We start from the raw sequence: 23,707 nt of genomic DNA, 5'->3' as shown, positions 1-23,707 counted from the left end.
TCAATAAATATAAAAGGAAAAATAAAAAAAATCCACTAAGTGTTCTAGATTATTTAAAATCAGGCCTTTACTACTCCCTGTGCGAATTTTGACACGGATGGATCCGGCTGCAAGCTCTTCGCCGTTTTACCCTCGTAGAGCTCGACCTCGGAAGAGAATTCCTTTGGGGGGAAAAATGTGAATGCGCCACATTTGTTTTTTGTTTTTCAATACTGTACAAAAAAAGAAAATGAGTTGATAAAAAGTAAATAAAAAATTTTAAAAGGGCAAAGGTGGATTGATGTAAAGACAAATAAAAAAAAAAAGTTGAAATACCGCCCCCCCCCCCCCCCCCCCCCCCCCTTCCCCACCCTGGTTTTCAATGTTGATGTAAATGTGATTTCTTCGTGTTTCGTAGCACCATGCCGGCTATACTGGTTTTCAGAACGTGATGGGTCAGTAACCCTGCTTAATGGGTTTTGCGATGAAAGTAAGAAATATAATATTTGTACTGCTGGTTCGCAGAGGGCGGTGACAGTTTCTTCCTAGCATGCTTTGTTCTGTTCGATTGGAATGATTCCAAAAAAATCTATATAGGGTTTTTTTTTTTTGTTTGTTTGTTTTTCTTTTTGGGTGGAGTCTGTTGTAAAATCGATCAACCCAATACATTTTTTTTTTTTGGTTCCTTTCTGATATTCGGGTCTTCCAGTTGCAGTTCACCATGAGGATAGGTTGTCTGGCCTTTTTTCAAAGGAACCCAAATTAATGCCGTCTTTTAACATGTACAAATGTAAAATAATTATTGTACTCACTGCCACAAGTGGACTGTACAGGGCCTTGTTTTCATCGTATTAAACGTAGAAAACGGAAACTTGAAGTGGAATCGCTCCTTTTTATTTACTCACTTCTGGTGGTATTTGGCTTTGTGCAGTGGCTCGCACGCTTTCTGGTGCAGTTCATACTTGGAGTGTGGTTTAGGAATTCAGAGCTGCTGTCTTTGTCTCATTGACCCACAGGTGTGTACTGTATATCTTGGGTTGCCAGTTAACATGGTGAAAGTGGTAACTGAGGGCTGAGCCGGTATGTCCTGCAGTGTGGACATCCTTTTGTAAGAGGTACTTCGGAGTAGATTGTTGTAAGGTACTATTGTCTGTTATAAGCACTTTGCGAAAGAAATATTAGAAGTTCTGTTTGTGCTAATTAAAGTTGGGTTGTTTTCTTTCTTTGGCTTTGTTAGTCTGCCACTTCCTTCCATTGGTAATACCTTATTCTGCTCTTTTCTCATTTAAGAGGCACTAGTTTATGGAAGTTGGAGAAATGAATTCCTTTCTTTTTATTGGCACAAACAGACCTAAGACATTTCATTTACGGCAGAGTTAATGCTGAGAGCTGTGATAACATGTCGAGTGCAGCTAAATTTGCCATTTAAAATCCGCTCATTTGTAAAGAAGAGAGAATCAGTATCAAGGGTGACTTTGAACAACAAGGCATGGCAACTAATGTTAAGTATGGTCCCAGTATTACCAGGCAGCTGAGGTTTTGAAACTAAAGTCACTTTTTTTTTTTTTTTTTAAACAAAAAAAGTGTGATGTCTATTCCTTGCCACATCCCTAGCCAGGAAAACTAGGGGGGGGGCAAGAGGTGGGGGTGCCAACTGTAACTACCTATCTGTAACTGCACAGGGACTTAGGGTGAAATCTAGGACACACTGTGGACTCCTTCAGGCTAAATCACATCAGCATCACAGTCCCCTGACAATTAGTCTAATGGGTCCCCACCAGAAGTATTAAGCACTTATAAATGCACAAGAACAAAGAAAGTATCAAATTATTTTACGTGGGGTGTTTTGGGCTCTTGCTTTTAACTATTGATGTGAAAAGAAATAATACGAAATTGATTTTTTTTTTTCCCCAAGCATTTTTACACTAACCCAGGTATTCGAATAATGAGTGATCTCAAAGCTGGAATACTTGATATTTGGTGTCAGCTTATTTGATAAAAGTCATCACAAGGTGGTGCTGCTGAACTCTTCTGGTTCCGCAGCCAAGAAACGTCACGCTTGAAGTAACCAGAGGTAGTGCATGAGTCTTTCCCAGGGATGTTTCTAGCTGTTGAAAAGATTCGGGGCTAAGTCAAGTTTGCCTGGGCTTGCCTTTTTTTTTTGAAGGGAGATCAACATCGGTAGGTTGGGGGGTTATATCTACCTTTATAATAAATAAATATTATCCCACCTTCAGACGCTGCAAGTCAAGTTCCGCTCTGTCACACTGTGTTGTTTTGTTATAAACACCTCCTTATTCAGGGTGAAAATATTTGGGGCCAGGCTTAAAATATTCGGGGCTGTTTTCCCTTGTAGGACCTATTCAAGGACGGCTGTCATTCATCCACGCATGCAACAGAACAACTGCTATGAGCTGCATCAGCAAAAATATTGATAACTTTGCAATGATTTGCTATGGGTGTGTCTTAGTACCACGTTCAACAAAACGTATTTTATTAGCCAATAAAATGCACTGTACAGTACTTCCTACAGATGTGGTTCACACGATTGTGTCTCCGGATCACTGATAACAAATCTTTGAATTCTAAGTAACCTCTATACGTAAACAAAAAAAGTGCATCATGCCCCCGCTGGCTGATAAAGGAAGCACTATTTTTGTTTGCATACATCATCGAGTTGTCCTGACACAAAAGGCGCAAGACGCCACTAAAAAAAAAACATCATCTTATCTCCCTTCGCTTACAGTAAGCAAGGCCTTGTAATTGGATCACATTTCAATAAAGTTGAGGCTGTTGGCCTTGTTAGAGGTATCTGCTATGTGTGCAGAAGATTAGGGAGCTTCTGGAGGACAGTCGCGTTAATTTAAATTTGCCTAAAAAGGCAGCAGGGATATATTAACTACTCTGTTATGCCCGTTCTCTTGGACGCTTTTGAGGACCCGTCGTTCATTCTTCAGTGTCATTGTTTGCATTTAAAGAGGGGAAGAAATTCCTTCAGCATTTCTGAGGTAAGTTTTTCTAACAGGTCACTGCAGGTAAAAATGAAGTTCGATTCCTCTTTAATTGGATCGGCAATCAGTATTTATTCATTCAACATGTGGCCACTGTTTGAGGACACATGAACTGTAGTTTTTAATGGAAACAGACTTGATGCAGTACTTTGAGCAGTAGGCATGGCTCACCACTGTACTATTCAAGTTGCCACTGAGATTACATGAGTTCATCACAGTGTAAAGTTACTAGTCTAGTGTCATCACAGTCTTGGATCTTAGTGTCACATGCTGCGGCTGCAGAATCCTGCTCAGCATGGTCTAATCTGGAACCAAAGTATGCCAGACTCTGGAAAGTCTGGAAGTCCCTCCTGATAAAGCTGTAGTCACAGCAAAGGATAGCCCTTTCCCTAATTCATACTCACATTACACATTCATATCCCATGTGATGTAAAACACCATGATGTATTTTAGCCCGGTGAGAACAGCGTCTTACCTCTGACCTCTGCCCTTTCTTCCACTCCTCAATGGGCTTGGCTGCTTGTCTCTTGCTCTGATGGTTTGCCTGTCTTTTTTTGGTAGGTTTTCTGTAGAGGTGGAGCTTGATTTGGAAGAGCTCCTCACAGCTTTGGGTGTGACAGACATGTTTTACAAAGACAAAGCCAAATTAAGGAACGTGCAAGTGAAGTGTGCGGAGACAACTCAAGACATCCAAAAACCACAGCCAAAACCAAAACTGGGAGTGAAACATGAGAATGAAACTATTTCTTGTCACGGTAATGCAGTAAATCTGTAATATATATACCATATAATGCCTGTGTAGTATGTTCTTTGTGTTTAACTCCAGGATGTGAGCCAGACTGATAAATCAAAACAGTAATTTTTTATGTCATGCATTCTCCCTTGTCTTTCAGGGACTCTTCTCTTCATGGGTCGAATCATCCAGCCCTAAACCCCAAACCTACCATCACCTATAGAGAGCTGCTCAGTTAACAATCCTGCATTTCCATCCCAATACCAAGAAGCCAACACTAATATGTCTGATAAATGGATGGATGGACTTATTGGACTTTATTGGATTTATTCCTTTGATATTCCTTTTATAAGGCCCATAGAAAAATTCAAGCTGTTACTTGTACTTTAGGTGAAACATGACATTCCCAAAACTGATGGAGGCCAACATGCTGGATTGTTGGCTATTGCATTCATCGATTTTCTCTCATTTATAAAGATGTTTAGACATTTTGTTGCTGTACGCCTATTGCCATTAAGTAAAAATTCTCAGGCTCTAAAAGGTCCTCTAAAATTGTTGCACTTGTCTGTAGTTGAATTAATGGACGTTTCACTCCTGAAAACACTATTTTGCAAAGTGAAATGCCATTGCATGGTGCAATACCATTTTTCACCAGTAGATGGAGACTCTGTTCCTAAACCTACGATGATGTGGCTGTGACTGACGTCAGCACCGGCTCAATTGTTCTGAAGTGCCAGGCACTTCGCCAACTCTATTTCTCTTTCCAGCCTTCAGCCAAGAAAGAGTTGTAAAGCACCTTCCTCATTATCCTGCTACTTTTAAGTGTGGATTTAAATGCCTTCATGTTGTTTACTCAATCCTTCAGCGCTGTTTTTACAGTCAATAACACTTTTCCATGAATAGTTTCTTGTCCTAGTGTTAGTCAAAGTCAAAGGCTCCATTTTGATTGGATAAATGACCAAACAGGCTATGGCTGTCGCCTGCGTCATCAGTACACTCATTCCGGTTGTGTATCAGTAAAGGGACATTCTTCATTTGCGTGTGCTTTGAGGTTTGACACTCCACCTTTGGGATCTCAGTACCCCGGTCACACAGCAAGGTGAGACACACTCAAAGAGTCACAAGCATCAGTGCTTATCATCAGTGTGTTTTATTTTCATACGGAACGTTCTAGCACACAGTCCACCCTGATACACACAATGCACACAAAGAAGCCAAGGATCGAAACTTCAGTACCGAAAGTGTCCTTCAGAAGCAGAGACTGGGTTCACAGTGATGAATGTAGGTCACTGGTATCAGTGCGCAGTCCCAGCCATGTTCGCCTGACAGTATCTGTAATAACATCAGCCCTCGAACCATCAGAACAGAAATTCTCTCAGCTGCAGTGTAAGGAGTGCATCCCATTGGCTAGTTACCACCTCTTGTGCCTCTCCAAGACCACTAGAAACGGCGTGGCAGGACTCCTGTCGTTAGCGTGCTGTCTGTGCACGTATTCTGTGCCCCCTTGCTGCGCACACACTGCGGCGTGGCTTGCGGTGGCAATTTTTCCTCAATACCGAGCCTTGTAAAGTGCAAACTCCTGGTGTGGCAACTCAGAGATAAAGGACAACAAATGGTTATCCTTCCCTTTGACACAGCTTCAGTTTCATGCAGTTACCATTATATTTTATCTATACCTTAAACACGTTAAATACTGTTGCCTGAACTTGAAAATTACGTACCATAGTTTTTCTAATATAAATATAAACTGGATTGTAAGTGAGCCCTTCACTTTAAACAAAATATTTTGTAAAGCTATGTAGTACTATATGGTTTCTTTAATGCTATTTCAGCTAAGCAGGAATTAAGAACACACAATAACCTTTTCAAATTAATTTCAGAAGAAAGGAAGAAATTTGGATATTAGTCTCAGATAATGTAAATATATATCTGCAAATGTGAATATGACCTCTCCCATTCCAGGGTTTACAGGGATGTGAGAGGTCATAGTTGGTGTTTAGTAGTTTAAGCAGCAGTTTAACCTGGTCAAGATGTTATTTCAGTGTTTAGTTATTTCAGTGTTTATCTGCAGGCAGGGGTTCAACAGGGCCAAAGCTCAGTAGTGTGGAGTTGATTTAATGCTGAAGTGTTCAGGGGATGTTCTGACCGTCCGAAACCTGGTCACTGTGGGAGGCTGAAAGGCCTTGGCCAGCTCCTCCAGCTGGGTCATGAAGTTCTGCTCCTCCTCTGGAGAGCTGTGGGTCCAGGCCAGGGGCAGGTGGGCTGGAACTGCCTTCCGATCTAAAAAACATACAGTGGGCATAATTATTGTCATTGAGCTCGCAGTACTAGTGTTCCTTCCTAGAGTCAAACCCGTAGCCCTCAGGTTTGTGGTCCGTACGACCCTCTCACCTTGGAAGAACTGCCCACTGGGCGTGGCGGCAGCAGCGTCGGACACAGCCAGCCAGACCGCTGTGTCGGCACCTTGCTCTGCCGTCCGCAGCTTGTCCTGCATGGTTCGGTGGAACTGCGGCATCGCTGTGGCGACCGCTGACCAGAGACAGAGTTGGAGAGGGAGCTGAGAGGGAGGAGGGGTACACCTGACAAAATCCAGACATTCCACACTGTCCTAATTTGTAGAACCCTTCTTCTTAATATCGTAGGATCTGCAATAGGCCAAGGTCCTGTCCAGAGGGTGCACTTGCACCTCTAGCTGCTTAGGGCAACAGCTCTGACCCAACTCAGTCTCACGCAGGGCTTTGCTTACATAAAACATGCAGTACCAGTCAAAAGTTTGGACACACCTGATTAAGATAATGGGGAAATATGCATTCAAATGCACTTAAATGACTTCAATGCTTGAAATTTGTTTCTTAGACAAATGCTGAAGTTTAAATTTCTTTCCAAAAAAAAAAACAAAATGTATTTTTAAAAAATATTTTTGGCTACTTTGAAGGATCTAAAATATAAGATAGTTTTGATTTGTGTAATACTTTCTTGGTCACTGCATAATTCCATTTGTGTTATTTCATAGTTTTGATGTCTTAACTATTATTCTATAATGTGGAAAATAGTAAAAATAAAGAAACACCTTTCTATAAGTAGGCAAATCTAGTAGGCGAATCCGGTACTGTATTAAAAATCATGAAGGATACTGCTTTAGTTTCCAGCATGCTGGTGTATTACAGGCTAGTCTGAGTGGCACTGGCAGTACCTGGGGTGTCGGCCCAGCCCGGGTGCATGGAGGAGAAATGGATGCTGCTGTGGGCCTTGGCCCACTGCTCCGTCATCACCACCTGCTGCCTCTGCAATGGGAACACAGGGCGGAGTCAAGTCCAAATGCTCACGCTCACCGTAAGCTTCCCATTCAAGCTGCTCGCTTGAACTTTCGCCTGTGCTATACTGGCATGCCTGTTTACCAGCTGTATGAGTAAAATGAATGTGACTGCTGCTCTGTAGATACACTCCACTCTCCTATTTATAGTCTGGTACGTTCAGAAGGAGCAGAGTAGCATTCACAGAAAAAAGCTACCCAGGGGAATATGAGGATATTCTCCCTTGAGAGAACAGAGTTGTAAACGCGACCCAGTTAGAGCCATGGAGAAGTGATTCATTGTTCATTCTGCTCCTCCACTAGTTGTGTGTATGACTTGGGAATGGATGGGAAATGAAAAGGTTAATCAGTTCAGCTGGGCTTTGCAATATGCAGTGAACTCGTGTAAGGAAGCACTGGGTTTGCGTATGCATTTTTCTTCCTGCATGCATTCTGGTTTTATTGCCTGTGCGCACTGCTGCCACTAGGAGTCACCATCTTGCCCGCCCTCTCCTACCTTGTTCTGGGCGTACACCATGGTGCCATCGAAGTAACCCTCCTCTGACTGCAGGTCACTGGTGCTGAGCTTCTGGACCAGCATGCCTCCGGAGGACACCGTGACCTGCAGACGGCAGGGATATCATAAATGTCAGAGGAAGACAGAGAATGGAATCTGGTGAGCAGGTTTCAGCGCATCTTGGCGCAACATTTTGCAAGCGTACTACACAGACGCTCCAGAGCCACTTAAAATGCATCACACCGTTTCTTGCGCTGGGCCCCATTCGGCAAGGTTACGAAACACTGCCACACTGTTTTGCCATCTGAGTTCTTGACTGCGATCAACACAAAAGCGTGTGTGGGTGTACCCTGTGAGCCCAGCTGAAGAACAGATGAACAGATGAACAGATGACAGAGTCCGATGTGAGTCAAAGATGCAGAACCATTGTGAGTTAGTCTTCCCTTTTGAAAACATAATATGTGTCAATATATCATATATACAAGATTAGAGAAAATACAAGAAAGTCAACACTAGGAATATAGTTTATGTCAAAATATGAAGATATACTAAAAACATGTAAATTATTGCCATTTTCTTCATATAATCTATAGTGACACATTTTAACATACTTCTTTCACATGATGGTTCCTCTTTTAATCTGAGATTATAGATTTTTTTACTTGTGCTAAAGATGATGTACACAGGAAATCACAGGGTGAGGACTGCATTGGTGGACACACTGATCACTGTGATGGACACTTTGCTGGATGAGAGGGTTACGGCTGGTTGGTTGGGTAAAACAGGGTAGGGACTCTCTGGGTACGCACCACCCTTGGGTTGCTGCTCCTCTCCAGTAAAGGGATCAGGCTCTTGGTGAGAATGTAAACCCCTGAGGGGAAGGGAGAGAGGATCCAATCACAGTCCATTCTTTCACAACTACTTACATCCAGTGGTCAAACAGCTGATCAAAGCCCGGTCTCATTTATTTAATCGCAAACCCCATTTTAGGCGCATCCATCCATCCATATATCCAAAACAGGTCTACCTGAAAGTGTTTAGCAGTTGGTATACTGTTAGGAAATACAATCTAAGACATGTATATTTAATATTATTGTTTTGCATTGACATTACATGAAGGCCTCCAATTCTAGCCTATTGAATAGGAGACCTTGGGAGGTGCTACCACAGATGCTCTTTGAGGGTCACAGTCATAATTTAACATTAAACCACTTTCCACAACATGACCATTACATTTAGACGACATTTTACATAGCATTACCCGTTTAGCCAGGGTGGCTTGCATCATTAATGTCTGACATGGTGACACAGCTGGATTAGCAAGCAGTGTGCTGCAGTAGCCGGAGCACTCCATACAAGTTCCTCTGTAGCCAAGTTGAAAAGCCCCCAAACCATGTTGCATAACAGTTTTTACTCTCTCTCCCTTGGCGACAAATCAAATATGCTGCAGATATACACTCTGGGGTCATGAGCTGAGAGTTCTTAAGCCATGAGTTCTTTGCCTCTGTTCCTCCAGTGCAGTAAAAACCCATGTGTTTACACAAGACAGAGTGTGTAGTGCGTAAAACTGTAAGCTGTGAAGCCTGCCTTGAACAGGGGCACCCCTAAGTAGATCCACAATGTATTTATGTGATCTCAGGCTTGCTTAATCAGACCTCAGTAAGGGGGGGAAAGGCCAGTTATTTTAAGAGGGCTTTTAAACACGCAACCCCTCAGCTGCTTCATGTACTTTCCTTTTGACATTTATTCCACACCGCTGTAACATGTTAGCAAGGAGATCTAGAGATGCTAGGGGCGGGGCTCTTACCCAGGGTGTTGGTGGCAAAGTTTTTCTCCAGACCTTCACTGTTCACCTCTCTCCGGTGCACCATACAGCCAGCATTATTTATCTAATGGACCACAGGGAGGGGGGAGTGACAAGGAGAAAGAGAGACTCTTCACTTGTGTGCTAAATCTAAGAAGTGCAATTTCAAACATCTCGTAAAAAGCTGAAGAAAGCCTCAAGGTAAAATATTTCTCACTCATCAGACTTGTGCTTCGTAATGAAATGAGTGAACTCCACACTCCATGAAATAACACAGAATGCTTGTGCTGCAGAAGCCTGGCTCTTCCTGTATACCAGAAAAGAAGGGATCTATGTGATGCCTACCAGCACATTCAGGGATCTGTGTCTTTTCTTGAAGGACTCGGCAAACTCCCAAACCTTCTGAGTCTCAGCCATATCCAGGAGGTGTACATGAATTTCCTGAAATAAAGACATGTTGAATGGAACCTGATTCAGCTCCTCTGGTGCACAGTGGTGATGGTAATAATTGCACTATTGGTAATAATTGCACAACTGCACATTATTGATTTATATCTAGACCCATAACTTCAGAGCCATTTCCAGCAATGCACTCTACATTTTTTGTTGCATGTATCGTGTTTACAGTAAACACTCAACATTACCTGAGGAAAGCTTGACATACTGTATATTATCCCCCTCGGGGGCTGCTCAGCTTAAACAAATGTAGTTGCCATGGGATTCAAATCAATGTTAGAATTTGTAGAATGGCCTTGAGTTACGCTGTCATAGAAGATCAGTCCACAAGCTCCAGCCTGTCAGAAAGGCCCCTGCGTTTCCATGGTGACTTTGTGGTGAGTCTCTTTAGACTTACCTTGTTCCCTGTCTCCCTGATAATGTCTTCTCTCGCCTCCTCGGCTCTCTCCTTATTCCTGCACACCATGTGAATCGTACCACCTGAGGGGTGGGGAACACAAATACAAACTGTTCATATTTAGGACATGTTCATCATCCCATTTACAGCAGTACTTAATGCAAGCCCAGCACCAAAATGGAGGTTTTGTCGTGGTCAAGCGGAACTCGCTATCAGTTGGGGTTTTGTTGTGCCTTCAACATGATCTGTGAACAGAACTCACTTAACCTGAATGACTAATTGTGACTGAAATACTTAATTGCAGTTCAGTGGTACTCTCACCCACTGCAGTAGTATGACTGTATGACAAAAAATGGCCGATCACAACCAGCTTTGTTGTAGCTAAAATCAACCCAAAAAATAGGCCGCATCCTTGGCCACTGAGGGTTCTTCACTGAACAATTGATTGAATTCCATTAGCTCAGAGAGGCACAATGAAGTGAAATCATCTCCACAGTGAGGGCATGATCACTAATGACACAACAGTTATTGCAGTTATATTACGGAATGACTGAATAACTGTGAGCCTTGCAAACCTGTTCTCATTGGGACAGTGTTCTTAACCCCCCCCCGACTTGTTATGACCTATGACCCCTGACCTCTCTTGGCAATGGCAATGGCTGTAGCTTTTCCGATCCCGCTGTTGGCTCCTGTGATCATGAACGACTTTCCCGCCACAGAGACATCCAAATCCTTCTCCACAAAGTGAGTGGAGGCTGCCTCGAAGCCGCTCCTGTAACCAACAAGTTAGCCAATCAGTCAAATCCACCCCTGCAGCACATGCCGAAGGTGAGGTGTGTACAGTTAGCAGATCTACCATTATTTTCTAAAAGAAGAAACTAAGGGTGCTTTCACACTAGAGCTTTTGGTGCGGACCCGAGTCCGCTTGAGCTGTTAGTTCAGTTCGTTTTGTTGATGTGAAAGCTGTTTTCTGAACTTGGGTGCGCACCAAGGGACCGTACCCGAGTCCTCCAGAAAACGGGGGTCTAGGGTACGGTTCACAGGGACTCCAGTGCAGTTCGCATTTGGTGTGAAAGCTATCCGATCTAAAACCAGGAAGTAAACCTCCCTTTGTGCCGTTGCCTAGCGACATTGGTAAATAAAAGCTGCACGTTCCTTACGTGTTGATGACGTAAACGGACCAGGGTTCGCAACCAAAAAATGTAATGTGAAAGGAGACCAGCGGGGGCAGGGGGAGGGGGGGATAATTGCACTCGAGTTTGGACCAGCAAAAAGGACCAAGCATGAAAACAGCCTAAAATCCTGCAAGAAGTCTCTTGACTTTCATATCCTCCTACTCCTCCACTACACTGGTGAGAATGTAAGCATTTCTTCAGAATTTCACACTGGATACAGTGTGTATAGGCACTCTCTGGAAGGACATCTGCCATTTTAGCTTAGTGCTCTCTGTGGGTCAGTAAAGACAGGTCTGAGGCCTTGGTTAGGAGGTTATCCCATTGATGAACATGGCTTTCAAGCCGTCCTGACCTTCTAAACTTCAATATGTATTTGCCTGGCAAATTGCTACTGATTGCTGACCTGTTTTTTCTCTCTTTCTTCCACAAAATTGCCTTATTTGCTTAATCAATTGCTAATTTGCTTAACTTTCCTGTTTTAAACGGATCACCTATGAAGAACAAAGTAATGGTAAAGATGATTTGTACTCCACATGATTTTTAATACCATTTTTTATCTGCCCCCATGAAAAATATTTTAAGCGCCCCGTGTTAGGTAATATTATGGGAGCTGCACTAAAAAAGAATTGTTCAGAATCTTCCCTCACAAAGAACTTTGTGGCCACCGCGATCGGGGATACGCAGAACTCTCAATAGATCAATTGTCTGAATCTTCCCATGCCGTGCGAAAAGAGCCGTGGGTGGATAATTCTTGGCAAGTCTGGGATGTTATGTAGCGGGGTCCGATTGGTGACGGTTATGTATGAATCTTAGTTCAAGGTGAAAAGCCGCTGGACAGAATTACCTACCTTTAAGACTTGAACTTTGAGAGCGCACTCCAGCGTTTCTATAGTTAAAGTCGTATGACCATGCAAAATTTAAGCCTATCTGTTGTGAAGAAAAGTGACTAACACTTGTGCTTGTAATAACAAATATAAATGTTCAGATAAAATTGCAACTATTATTTGTTGTATAAGGAACTGAGTTCTGCTGCAGTCCTTCCAAAGTTGCAATAACTGCAGTCAAATTACCAATATGTCAAACATCGCTCTTGCGAGTTATATCAACACATGTCAAAATCCAAATAGATATTTTCACTATTGCCGGATTTGTACTGCCTGTTTTAAATTATGTGAGGAAAAGATGTGATAAATTCTTAAGATTAAGGTTTGTATCTGACTGATTTTTCAATGTATCTAGCGAGTTTAGGAAAGCTGTCACCTAAATTGCCCCATATACAAAACAAAACAAGAACTGCTCAGAGCGAAGAGGGAAACAATCTGTATTTTATATGGTTAAAAATCTTACCGTGTGTATTCATGAATTCCTTTTAAAAACCAGATTATGTTCCTATAAAGTGACATTGCAAGTCTGCAAACGCTCCTGATTCCAATCGCTTGCTTGTTACAACACACGAGTCACGTGTTTGAGTTTATATGTGGATATGCTTGCTGCCATCTAGGGTCTATGTGAAGTACAGCACCACATCATTGCGAAAGGTACAAACTAAATCAGAACGCCTACTCCAGAGCCTGTGCGTGTAGCTTTCTATCAAATAAGTTTCTGTTCCGTACAATAGAACCAAAAATGTTTATAAAATGCCACCATGTTCCGATTCGATTGTAGAGCCAAATTTCTCACATCACAAATCACACTTTTTCCAACGTTTTTGACATAATAAAATACATTGTCCTGACTTTTTGCAATGTACCGTTTTTTTTTTTTCAAGAACAGTTTCTGGTAACTGGTAAAAGATGAAAAACCATTGAAATGGCCATTTTCTGTCAATGTCGTGAGTGAGTGAGTGAGTGTTTGTGTGTGTGTGTGTGTGTGCGTAAATGCTGAAGAAAGAAATGAATGAATCAAAAACAGATCCTCACATAAATACATTCCCACCAGCTAAGTCAAAAAAGGAAAATGAAAATAAGAAAAAGTGTCACTCTGAGAATACAGTTGAAATAGGTGGTATAATCAAAATACAAATGCGAAAGGCCCGCCTATGGGTGTTATCATGGAGAAGAGGTTTCAACGTAGCGTGTATTTGTAGTAGCAGTAGTTGTCTAGGTCAACATTATTTTATCAATATTGATGTTTATTTATGTATAATAGCCTACTGGTTTTGATGTCCCTATCAGATAGGTCACTGCATAATGGGTCTTCGTACTTCATTGCACTTTAGCAAAACTTACTTGTCCAGATCTGAGGGTTTAATTACCATGCAATTTAAATAGCACACTTTAAGACTTTTTACACAATGGTTCCCTATGGAATTGGGGTTGGGAAAACTGGATTCGAGCCCGTTATTGGGGCAGAGTACTAGGAGCTAAACGATTCGCTGGATGGAGCGAAGTGGAACACCTTGCTCGTCAGGTGCACAACCAATCTGAGGTCTGGAAGTCGATGACGTGAGCAGGGCGATTCCACGGCGGATTTGTTAGAGAGGGAGGAGTTCCATAACTTTCTGTTCAGAGAATTCTGGGAAGGGCAAGTATGCCCTCGTACAATTTATCAGACCCCAGCGAAAAATAGATTGCCGTAAAACTGATTGTTTCGCTACGAAGGAGCTGCGGGGGAGTGCGGACAAACTTGCAAAATGGTGGGTGACTCTTACACATTCACACCTGGATCACTTGTTCGCCCTTTCGCTCGTTGCGAGTTAATTTACTGTTGTCATCTACAGGTCCCGACAGGTTTCCTGCACCTGTGCGGAGCAGGTGATGGTTTAGGTTTCGTAGGCGATTTTTAAATGATCAAAACAGTTAGCTGTAACATAAAATGACCTACGTTATCGTTTGAAAATAGTTCAATTAGTTACCGAGAGGGGCATAGCAGATCACAGGTAGGTTGGTTTTAAAAATCGTGTTAATTTCATTTCGACCGACCGCAGTCAGAAGGGTAGTTCCTCTACCGGTTTTCCGGTTTAACAGGTTTCGTCACTAATTCCATGAAGCTGGTGTCAGCAATGCTGGTTGGTCGGTAATTACCTTCCATTAAAGATCTTGCCAAACAGCAGAAATTTAGAATCGCCCTTTTCGCTTTAACTGAAAGTCGCATTGAAGTAGTGTTATTTTGGGACGGTAGAGAATCCGCCCACCCGCACAGTTACCTCCAGACATTCCTTACGAATCTGGCTACACGATTTATGGATGATAAAATGGTATTTTCCCTCATTTTCAAACATTGTTTTGTTTGACAGCAACTAGATTTATTACTCCCCAGATCGATAAATAACACTCTAACCGAACTGTGCAACGTCCTTAAAATTACGATATACTCTAATCATATAATGTAGGCTATAGCTTGTGGTTGAGTTAAAGATGAGCTCAGCGGTGAACAAGACTCCACATCCGGAGTGAATAACTGTGCCAAGATATTTTTGTTCGTTCAACTTCTGAAGTTCCTCAGCCCGACAATGGGAGGAAGAGACCGTTAGTGGCATACGGTTGCAGAGGCAGCATAGCGTGCACTGATCAGACGTGTTGTGTATTAATGTGAAACAAAGCAAGGAAGCAGTGGCTACACTTCAGAGATAACGCCTTTCTAACGCTTCCCAGCAAAACAGTAGTACCACCGCTTCCATTTAGGACCTTTACAGAATAGTACCCCTTCACCATCCTCGCAGGGTGAAGTTGCTCCCGGATATCTGAGCTAGGAAGGGTTTCCTGGATACAGATGTCTGTTATGAAGATGGGATATAATGTAATATTCTGTGCCTTGCTGGTAACTTGTTGGATTTGTCAGTCTGTGCTCACCCTTCTTGGTGAATGCAAGGAGCTAGCACTATAAAACACACCTTGTTTGTGTGGGATGGTGGTTCAGGACTGGAATAGCATGCACTACATGGAAATGGAAGTCCTAATGTATAGCAGTTTGAGCCATTCCAATTCTTTAGAGCAGGTCAGTGTGCCGCGGGTAGCTCCCCGCCCAACGCGCCATCTCTCTGCACGTGTCTGTGTGTGTCGTCCCAACCCGCCCCGCAGATGCGCTTCTTGCTCCTGTTCAGTCGTCAGGGGAAGCTGAGGCTGCAGAAGTGGTTCATCCCCCTGCCCGAGCGGGAGAGGAAGAAGATCGTCCGCGAGATGACCTCCATGGTGCTGGCCCGCAAGCCCCGCTCCTGCAACTTCCTGCACTGGAAGGACCTTAAGATCGTCTATAAGAGGTGAGGAAAGTCAAGCCGTGGGTGTCTGTGGGCAGCATATTTCTCCTGCCCTCTCTTCTCCCTATCCTCTTTGCTAATCCTAGGGTTTTGTTAGCTCCTGTTTGATTACACTATCATTATTCAGAGGTAACTTTGCTTGTCAATGACAAGTAGATTAAATCTGCCCCAGTCTTATAATGCACTGAACAGTGGTGTGAAGTTTGGTCACACCTTTGTATTGCATTCCCTTACCATGCCTTTTAATTGAGAGCGTCTTTAAATGCTGACAGACCACACGCTGATCGTCTGCACAGCTACTCCTGTTTTGTCTGGTTTGTTTGGTGTTGTATTGCTGGAGCCGTGATGCAACGCCGAGGTGATTTTGCAAGTGTGTCATCGCCCAGGATATGAAGCCACAACCCTTCTTGTTACCGCATTTGCCCTACCCACTTCTCCCTGCCTTCCCTCCCAGTATTTCTACCTGTATTAACCTCCGCATCTCCCTGCAAGCCCAAGTCTTCCATGTAGTATTGCAGCCTGTACTAAGATCTCTAATTTCCCGCACTATTCAATGTTGTACTAAGATCTGTACTCACTGCAGCATTCTAGCCTGTAGTAAACTGTATTTCCCATTATTATTCCAGCCTGTACCAAGTGCTGTATTTTCCTGCCACGTTCCAGCTTGTACTAAGCCCCAGTCTTCTCTGCAGGTATGCTAGCCTCTACTTCCTCACTGCCCTGGAAAGCGAGGACAATGAGCTGATGGCCCTGGAAATCCTACACCGTTACGTAGAGCTGCTGGACAAGTACTTTGGCAATGTAAGAGCCACGCCTCCCTTACAAAACCTCCTTGCCGCAAAGGCCTTGCCCGCCTTGCACAGTGCCATGACAACCAAGGCCATGTGCCTCTTGCATAGCCTCAGGACAGCTTGGTGTTTCACATCTTCACCAGCTTTTCAGTTCAGTTAAAGGGCGGAATGATTTCTCCTTTGCTAGTACCGAAGCAAATGCCATTTGCTCTGTCTTTGCCGGGGTTGAACCCATTTGCCCTCTAATAATTATTCACATGGCTAACTACATTGTGTTGCTTCAGGGTTGTAGTTGTGGATTAAAAAAAAAGTTATTCTTGGAAATTACAGAAAGGTTTTCTCTGTACATTCTGTGCCAGGAGGCAGGAAAAATTGTAAACCAATCAAACATAAGAACAGCTTTGCGCTCTGTTTAAATGTGCTATATAGTTACACTCCTGTAATTGTGTGCCCCTGGCAGGTGTGTGAGCTGGACATCATTTTTAACTTTGAGAAAGCCTACTTCATCCTGGACGAGTTCCTCATGGGTGGGGAGGTGCAGGAGACCTCCAAGCAGTCGGTGGCACGGTCCATCGAGGCGTCTGACATGCTGCAGGAGGTGAGCGAGATGCGCGCAGACAGGGCCAATCGCACACAGACGCTGGCCAGCGTAGTTAACAGGCAGACCTGTGCAAGCGAGCGCAGATATGTGCACTGGCGTCGCCACGTTCAAGCAAAACACAGGTGTGTGGGTTTGGTCATTATGGCAACCATCTCGCCGCCTTCATAACTACCTCACCTCATTTTTCTGCTGGGTTTTTACTGCCTGTAACAGAGATTGAGGTTTTTCGAAGATGTGAGCTCAATTGCAGTTTCCATTAGCGATGTGAGTGTCAGAAGTAGTAAAACAGTGCAATAAGCTCAATAGGAACCGGTGTATTTAAGTCTGAGTGTGTGTACTTCTCTCGCTGAGCAGAGTTTACAGAGGCGACTTACTAAAAATGCAGATTGCATGCCTTACACCACACACAGGTGGTGTAGTGAACATTCTAGACCTTGATAAGATGTTTCCTGCATGATACTGTGGCTTTTTCTTTCTTTGTGGTCTTATTTTGGGTGGGATGGTTTGAGTCTCTTAGGGGAGAAGTGCAGGCCACCTTACATGCTTGTTTTTGATGAGAGAAGATAGTTCAGTTGTATTAAAGCATCAGTAGGCAGGTCTGGTAATGCTCTGTAGTCTAGCAATGTGATTCGCTCACATGGAGCTCTGATAACGGTATATCCGGTGTGTTCTCAAGACTCTGTAATGAGACTGGGAAGCTAAAAGGTTGACAGCTTATACCCAGATTGCCCACTTGGTTCTGGGCTCATGCAACAAATTAAGGAAATTCATTTTTGTGCTCTCTACTTTTTATCCTTTTGTATGTAGCACTGTTGTGTCTATTGTGAACATGCTCAGTTGGCCATGAGTGCAGTGCACCATGATGCATCTAAATATTTTCAACATTTTTTTTTCAATGTTTTCTCACTGTCAGACAATGGAGGAATACATGAGCAAACCAGCCTTTTGAAAACAGAGAGAGGGAAGCACGTCACTGTTGAGGAGCTACCCAGCAGACTGGAAAATTGTGGATTACGAGCACCTTCTAAAAAACAAAAACATCTCTGAAAGGGAAGTCTCATGTCTGTCTGCTTTGCAGTGCACAAGGGAATACTGTTAACATGAACTTTCTACCTACCTACTTGACGTTTGGCTTCATTTTTTTTTCCTGTAAAGAGGAACATTCTGGCCCTGGAGAGTGAAGCAAGTCTTTTGAGAAATGTTGGATGTTATTTTCCTTCCTTCGTCCTTTTCCCCCCTGCTGCTTTGTGTCAGATAAATGAAGAGGTGTCACATAGAGGCACCATCTTCTGCAGGGCTCAGCGTCCAGACGACTACCAGAGCAATCGGTGTGGTTATTCAGTCTGAATATTAATAATCACACCCGACTGTCATGACTGTAATCGCCGTCGACTAACGATCTCTGAGAGTTACCACTAGACACGTTTTTGCCTTTTAAATCAACCTTTATTTTCCATAGAATCACGTCACTTTGTTTTGCATCCATCCAGTTCAGGTGGAAATATGCAACATGTGCCTTCTTGGTGTGAGAGAAAAGATTTTGTAAGTGCTGTTACAATGTGAGGATTTTGTCCTAACATATAATGTCTGTTTTGAGATTTTTGTCATAAAGGCTGTATTTTTTCATAAATCCGTCTCTGCATTTTCTGAACCGCGTACGTGCAGACGATGGAACATTTTTAGCTAGCAGCAATCCCGTCTTCAGGAAAAACGCGCTAATCATATCTGACTGCTCAGATTTTGTGCAGACTGTAAATTTGCCCAACTACTTGCATCTGTCCTGTTAAAGCACTTTTTTTTCATATTAATGCTGTTATATCCAAAACCACATGAATGATACCTGTCCTGGTATGGGAATTGTCTGATTTAAAAATCTTCAGATGCATTGGTCACTACATTTAGCTTTGGAGCAGATACAGGATATATTGATATATTATATACTCCAGTCCAACTGGATTATTCTCATATCCACCATATATTAGTATATTTTCTTCTGGATGTTTCACATAGCAAAATATATTTTCTTTATACTGCTGGTGTAGCTTTTCCATTAACATAATCAGCAGTGTAAATGGTAGTCCTACATATTTATAGGCCATGTGAATTGACACTCAATTTAATATATACAACACTCTTTACATCTGTCTGTGCATTAGTGTAATGGTGACGAGAAACCACAGGTAAAATTATTGTTAGTCAAATGTTGGTGCAATACAAAAGTCATTCATGTCAAATAATTTCACAAACACATCAGATGTGATGATATTCCAGCACTGGTTCAAATTGAATTAAGCGGCTATAATGCTAATTAGGGAATAACTGAGGTGATTATTGTAGGTAAGACACTTGATCTGAATTTTCACTGCAAGCACCCGCTTGGATAAATTGATAATGTCAAACAAAAGCTATAGATACCTTTCTTTTAAGTAATATATATCATTTTCGAGAACAAGATTTTTTCTCATCTTTTTTTACATTTCAAATAAGACAACACTAAACAGTAAGAAGGAAAATTATACCAGTAAATGCTTTATTTTTTTCCAGATACTTTACACATTCTCGAACACGTAAGAAATATGGTCTTAAGAAAAACACAACAGGAGTGTAAGTATTCAACACTGATCTGTCTTGAGCTCTGTGCGTCAAGGTGTATGACACTGAGGACCTGTCATATATTTAATTTTGGGGTTGCACTTTCCAAAGCCAATTATAACGAGTTAAACATGTAAAATACCACAAATCCAAAAACCACGAGAAATATAATATCCTCCGTACTACCTCCGACTAGTGTGTCATATACAAATTACATTGAGATAAAGTACCTTTTCCCAAAAAAATATTTTACTATGTTTTCTTATTCATTAAAACGTACTGTCGATGTTTTTTCCTCCATATTCTACATTCCCCCTACTGCTATGCTGTTTGGTTCCTTCTCTTCCTTTTTCTCCGCCTCTGGTTTCTGGAGGGTCGTCATTTCAGGCAAGGTGACGTCATCCACTCGCTGCGTTTGTGTCGTGTTCGTATTGTCAGCCTCTTCTGTCACTAATTGTCTTTTTGTCGCAGAGCTCTTTTCGCTATCCAGTTGGTCAATGTAGTCCTTAATTACCTGCTCTGGTGTTTCATACGAAAGCGAACCGCCAGCGAGAGAGGAGCGCCTTTGGTCCACTTTATTCATCACGTCGGGATACTGCGATAACATCTTCGCGGCAAGGAATGTCGCCAGCTCATCCTCGTCCACGGTGTTGTCATAGTCCTCTTGCCTTTTGCTGGAAACTTTTGGCTCAGACAGAATGTAGTTTCCCCGCCTGCCGCTGGTGACTGGTGAATATCTCGAGGGTGTAATCTTGGGTTGGCCTTGCTTCAGTAAATAATTTGCGTTTTGATTGCTCAAGCTTCCCAGCCCAAGTATATTCAGAATGTCCTCTGTATTTATTTCGTCTGGAATGTTGTTTGCTAACCTGTCGGGCAGCCGTCTGCCGGAGAATTTGGAAGCGGGGCTACTGCCTCTATTGTAAGAGGCGATCCGTGGAAGTTCCACTTCATCTTGGTCCAGTTCCTCCGCCCCCTCGGCCTCCACCTCAGCCTCCGGCATTCGGTCTTGTTTTTCGATCTCCCCGTTTTTCAGCATCTCTATGAGGTCCTCGGGGGGAATTTGCAGTTTACGCGAGATTTCAATCAGTTGATAAAAAGCCAAGGGGTCGACACTGTAGCTTACTCGAGCCAGTCTCTTTTTTGCTTTCTGTTCCTCCTCTCGTTCCCTTTTCTCCTCCGTTCGCTCAGTCTTTTCCAGGATCTTCAGCAGGTAATAATCCACGAGTTTGTTGATGTCGTCCGGGTCCTCTTTGTCTCCGTACATGGGCGGGCTCGACCGCTTGGTGTTGTAGTCGTCCAGACCCCTGTCAGACTCCTCCCGGCTGTCTTTGACCTCTTCCTCGGTCTCGACCTCCTCCATGGGGGTCCAGTCCTCGCCCCCCGTCACATCCTCGTAGGCCAGACTTCTGACGTTGTACATGTCGTCGTCATCCCCTCTGTAGAAGTTCGACTCCTCGTCCGGGTTGTCGCGCTTCTGGTTCTTGGAAGCAGATAGTTTCCCGAGCTCCTCGAAGACGGTTTGCAGAGTGGCCAAGCTCTGGGGGGTGTACTGCTCCTCTGCGTGCTCGTTGGCGCGCTTGTGCTGGCTCTCCTGAGAGGTTTCGTCCTCGAACATCAGCGGATACTTCTTGTGCGGTTTAGGATTGCCCCCGTAATCGCTGATCTCGTCGGCCGGGCTGTCTTCCTCTTCCACATACTGCCTGTTTTTCTGGGCGTAGCGCGAGTTCGGCAGCGAAGGCGCCTCTTTGGGTTCACTCCCCTCCTGTTGCTGCAGCGTTCTCAGCAGCGCCATCAGCCACTGCTGGGCCTTTTGGTCTTGCCATTCCGCCGCCGCTTCGCCTCGCCCCTGGTTCTGGTTGCGGAGCTGTGCGAGCCGAGACAGCGAGCGGAACCTCTCCACGTCGTCGTAGTCCTGAGCTGGCTCCTCTTCCTCGCCCGTCTGCTGCCGGAGGCTCTCGATGTACTCCAGAGCTTTGACCATGTCGTAGCTGGGCGCGTAGAAGGGGCTCGCCGCTCTGCCCTCCGCCTCGTCGCCCCGCAGCCGGTGCTGCCGCACGGAGGCGCCCTGCGAGCCCCGCGCATGAAAGAGAGTGATGAGCAGGAGCGCCGCACCCGCCACCGCGAGCTGGGGAAGTGAAAGCATCGTATCGCCTGCAAATGACAACAGCAACAAGACTATTAACGGCCTGAAAAATTACTTTCTCTATGCTCTTATGCATTTTATCCCCCCACAGAAGTATTTAGTGTTTTTTTATTATTATTATTACAGAAAATGCTTTCAGAAATGATAGCCTAACGCATTTTCATTTACACAATTATCGTTACTTACTCTATAAATAAACGAATAAACAAGATAAGCAATCTTCAACAGCGCGAGATGGCTTTATGCTTTGGAAGTGAAGTGTTATGTTAACGATCACTTAACTTCCACTGGAAACGCGCATACAGTCGAATCAGTGTTAAGTGTATTTACGCTGTAATTTTTGGCCAAGAATGAACATGCTGTTGTACGGTATTAATGGCACCTGCACCTTGCCCAAATGAAAAATAAATGAGATGCTCAAAAAGGGCGTTTGTGGAGTAGCATTGAGTGTAGCTCTATCATCATTAGCTTTTAATTAACTGATGCACCGAATGAGTCACTGCTGGTTGTCAAGGTAACCCTGCCGTTGCAGCACTTCTATACCCAAGACAGATCACGATTCACCAGCCTTTAAAGGGACATACAATAAGATTAAAGAAAAAATGCTCGACTGATACAGTCGTCGGGCACGCGGTTTATTTTCCACTCAGAAAAGGGATATTGACATAATTAGTATTTAGCAGCGGCATATATGATAAACAGAAAACATATTTTAATGTAGCCTATGCGCTTACGGTTATTATACAGCTATGGTAGTAAGATCGCGCATCATTTAAACAAGGATGCAAACCATAACTCGCGTGATGGAGAGGCAGGGCAGAACATGCATCAGGTTGGCAATAAAATACTGCAAGATGAAGCGACCGACCAAATTCCACTCAAAACGCGGCTGTTTTCACGCTCCCGTATAATACGTTTAATGGCAACGCGAATGTGGTCACAAAGAGGAGGCAAGAGAAAACGTCCTTACCTTTGCAAAAAGCTCAGACGAGAATCGTGAGTTTGTATAGCATCTCCTGCTCTCAGCTCGATCACTGTTTGTGTTGTTTCAGCACCCGGACAGCTCCTCCAGTTATATGAGGAGCCACCTGACTCCTGCGTCACTCGTACATACGCAATACTGTGGCTGTATGAATATCTATGGGACGAAAATCCAATGTGCAGTATGTTTTAATCCTGTTAAATAATAGTGTAGATTACAGAACAGTTACAGAATATAGTTCAGATTAATCAATGTTTCACTAGCCGTACCTTTCTGTATCTGTTTTCATTCAGTGTATGTTGGATTTGTAAGCCATTTTGAGCGTAAACCTTTAACGGGGTGAGACGTGTAGTAGCTATATCAACAAGCAACCACAACTACACTTCAATGTTTATTAACAACAGAGCTTAATTTAAACATATATATATTTTACATTTTTATAAATCAATATTGAATAAAAGGAATTATCATAACGTAATCACAGTAATGTCTTAAAGTCAAATCAGAACGCAGTACGACGAACTGCAAATGAGTCACTCTCAGTGATGCATACATTCATTCAGTTCTGTTTTCGTGTTCATGACACCGTCATAGTCTGTGGTACATCAAGTGGGCGGTGGCAGTGACTCTCTTGGCGGTGGTTAGGGGGCTGTTTGTGTCTATTCCGTTAGTTACCAACACAATAGGGGCTCCACCCAAGCCAGATGACTGCAGGCATTTAACAACTGACCCTTTTAGGATAATTGTCCTAGGACTATGTCTGTTTTCTGCTTCTTTGGGATCTTGGAGTTCTGGTATAGGTATAAATTTGACATCGTTTGAGCTGACTGTGTCAGTCATGCATGTTTGGTATTAACGAATGAAACAATCCACATATGACGATGAAAACGACTATGCCCAAACCATAAGAGTCAACATTCCCTCAATAACCCGAGGCCTTGCATTGCCGTCACTACCATAACAAGGGGGTGAATAAACATGTAGCCAAATCGGGGCTGTCGGCTTGATATCTCCCTCTGGCCGAGGGGGTTAAATCCGT

At 43.4% G+C, this 23,707-nt stretch overlaps 3 protein-coding genes across 3 annotated transcripts; 1 reads left to right on the top strand and 2 right to left on the bottom strand.

Moving 5' to 3' along the window:
* Positions 1 to 5,799: 5,799 nt before the first annotated feature.
* LOC118795819 (dehydrogenase/reductase SDR family member 12-like) lies at positions 5,800 to 12,788 on the bottom strand. Its single transcript, XM_036554560.1, has 10 exons — positions 12,712 to 12,788; positions 10,828 to 10,961; positions 10,190 to 10,272; positions 9,682 to 9,777; positions 9,340 to 9,421; positions 8,342 to 8,403; positions 7,533 to 7,637; positions 6,917 to 7,007; positions 6,115 to 6,252; positions 5,800 to 6,003 (listed from the first exon to the last, which is right to left on the bottom strand). Exons 1-10 carry the CDS (start codon positions 12,765 to 12,767, stop codon positions 5,819 to 5,821), a joined length of 1,032 nt encoding a protein of 343 aa, XP_036410453.1. The 5' UTR covers positions 12,768 to 12,788; the 3' UTR covers positions 5,800 to 5,818.
* Positions 12,789 to 13,884: 1,096 nt separating this feature from the next.
* Positions 13,885 to 18,792, top strand: ap1s3b (adaptor related protein complex 1 subunit sigma 3b). Its single transcript, XM_036554285.1, has 5 exons — positions 13,885 to 13,999; positions 15,384 to 15,562; positions 16,252 to 16,360; positions 16,811 to 16,948; positions 17,865 to 18,792. Exons 1-5 carry the CDS (start codon positions 13,997 to 13,999, stop codon positions 17,898 to 17,900), a joined length of 465 nt encoding a protein of 154 aa, XP_036410178.1. The 5' UTR covers positions 13,885 to 13,996; the 3' UTR covers positions 17,901 to 18,792.
* A 731-nt stretch (positions 18,793 to 19,523) lies between these two features.
* Positions 19,524 to 22,727, bottom strand: LOC118795796 (secretogranin-2-like). Its single transcript, XM_036554528.1, has 2 exons — positions 22,657 to 22,727; positions 19,524 to 21,694 (listed from the first exon to the last, which is right to left on the bottom strand). The coding sequence occupies exon 2, from the start codon at positions 21,684 to 21,686 to the stop codon at positions 19,848 to 19,850; it is 1,839 nt and encodes a 612-aa protein (XP_036410421.1). The 5' UTR covers positions 21,687 to 21,694; positions 22,657 to 22,727; the 3' UTR covers positions 19,524 to 19,847.
* Positions 22,728 to 23,707: the final 980 nt, after the last annotated feature.

Source organism: Megalops cyprinoides, chromosome 20 (genome assembly GCF_013368585.1).
Source record: "Megalops cyprinoides isolate fMegCyp1 chromosome 20, fMegCyp1.pri, whole genome shotgun sequence".
Taxonomy (NCBI): domain Eukaryota; kingdom Metazoa; phylum Chordata; class Actinopteri; order Elopiformes; family Megalopidae; genus Megalops; species Megalops cyprinoides.
This window is presented reverse-complemented; position numbering and strand designations above follow the sequence as displayed.

Excerpts from the sequence above, each read along its gene's own strand:
- LOC118795819 (XM_036554560.1), bottom strand. The coding sequence starts at position 12,767 with ATGTCACTTTATAGGAACATAATCTGGTTTTTAAAAGGAATTCATGAA. Across the intron at positions 9,422-9,681 it reads ACAGATCCCTGAATGTGCTG|ATAAATAATGCTGGCTGTAT; the intron begins GTAGGCATCACA and ends GTGGTCCATTAG. Across the intron at positions 7,638-8,341 it reads GGAGCAGCAACCCAAGGGTG|GTCACGGTGTCCTCCGGAGG; the intron begins GTGCGTACCCAG and ends TGCCGTCTGCAG.
- ap1s3b (XM_036554285.1), top strand. Across the intron at positions 16,361-16,810 it reads TGGACAAGTACTTTGGCAAT|GTGTGTGAGCTGGACATCAT; the intron begins GTAAGAGCCACG and ends TGCCCCTGGCAG. Across the intron at positions 16,949-17,864 it reads CGTCTGACATGCTGCAGGAG|ACAATGGAGGAATACATGAG; the intron begins GTGAGCGAGATG and ends TCTCACTGTCAG.
- LOC118795796 (XM_036554528.1), bottom strand. The coding sequence starts at position 21,686 with ATGCTTTCACTTCCCCAGCTCGCGGTGGCGGGTGCGGCGCTCCTGCTC.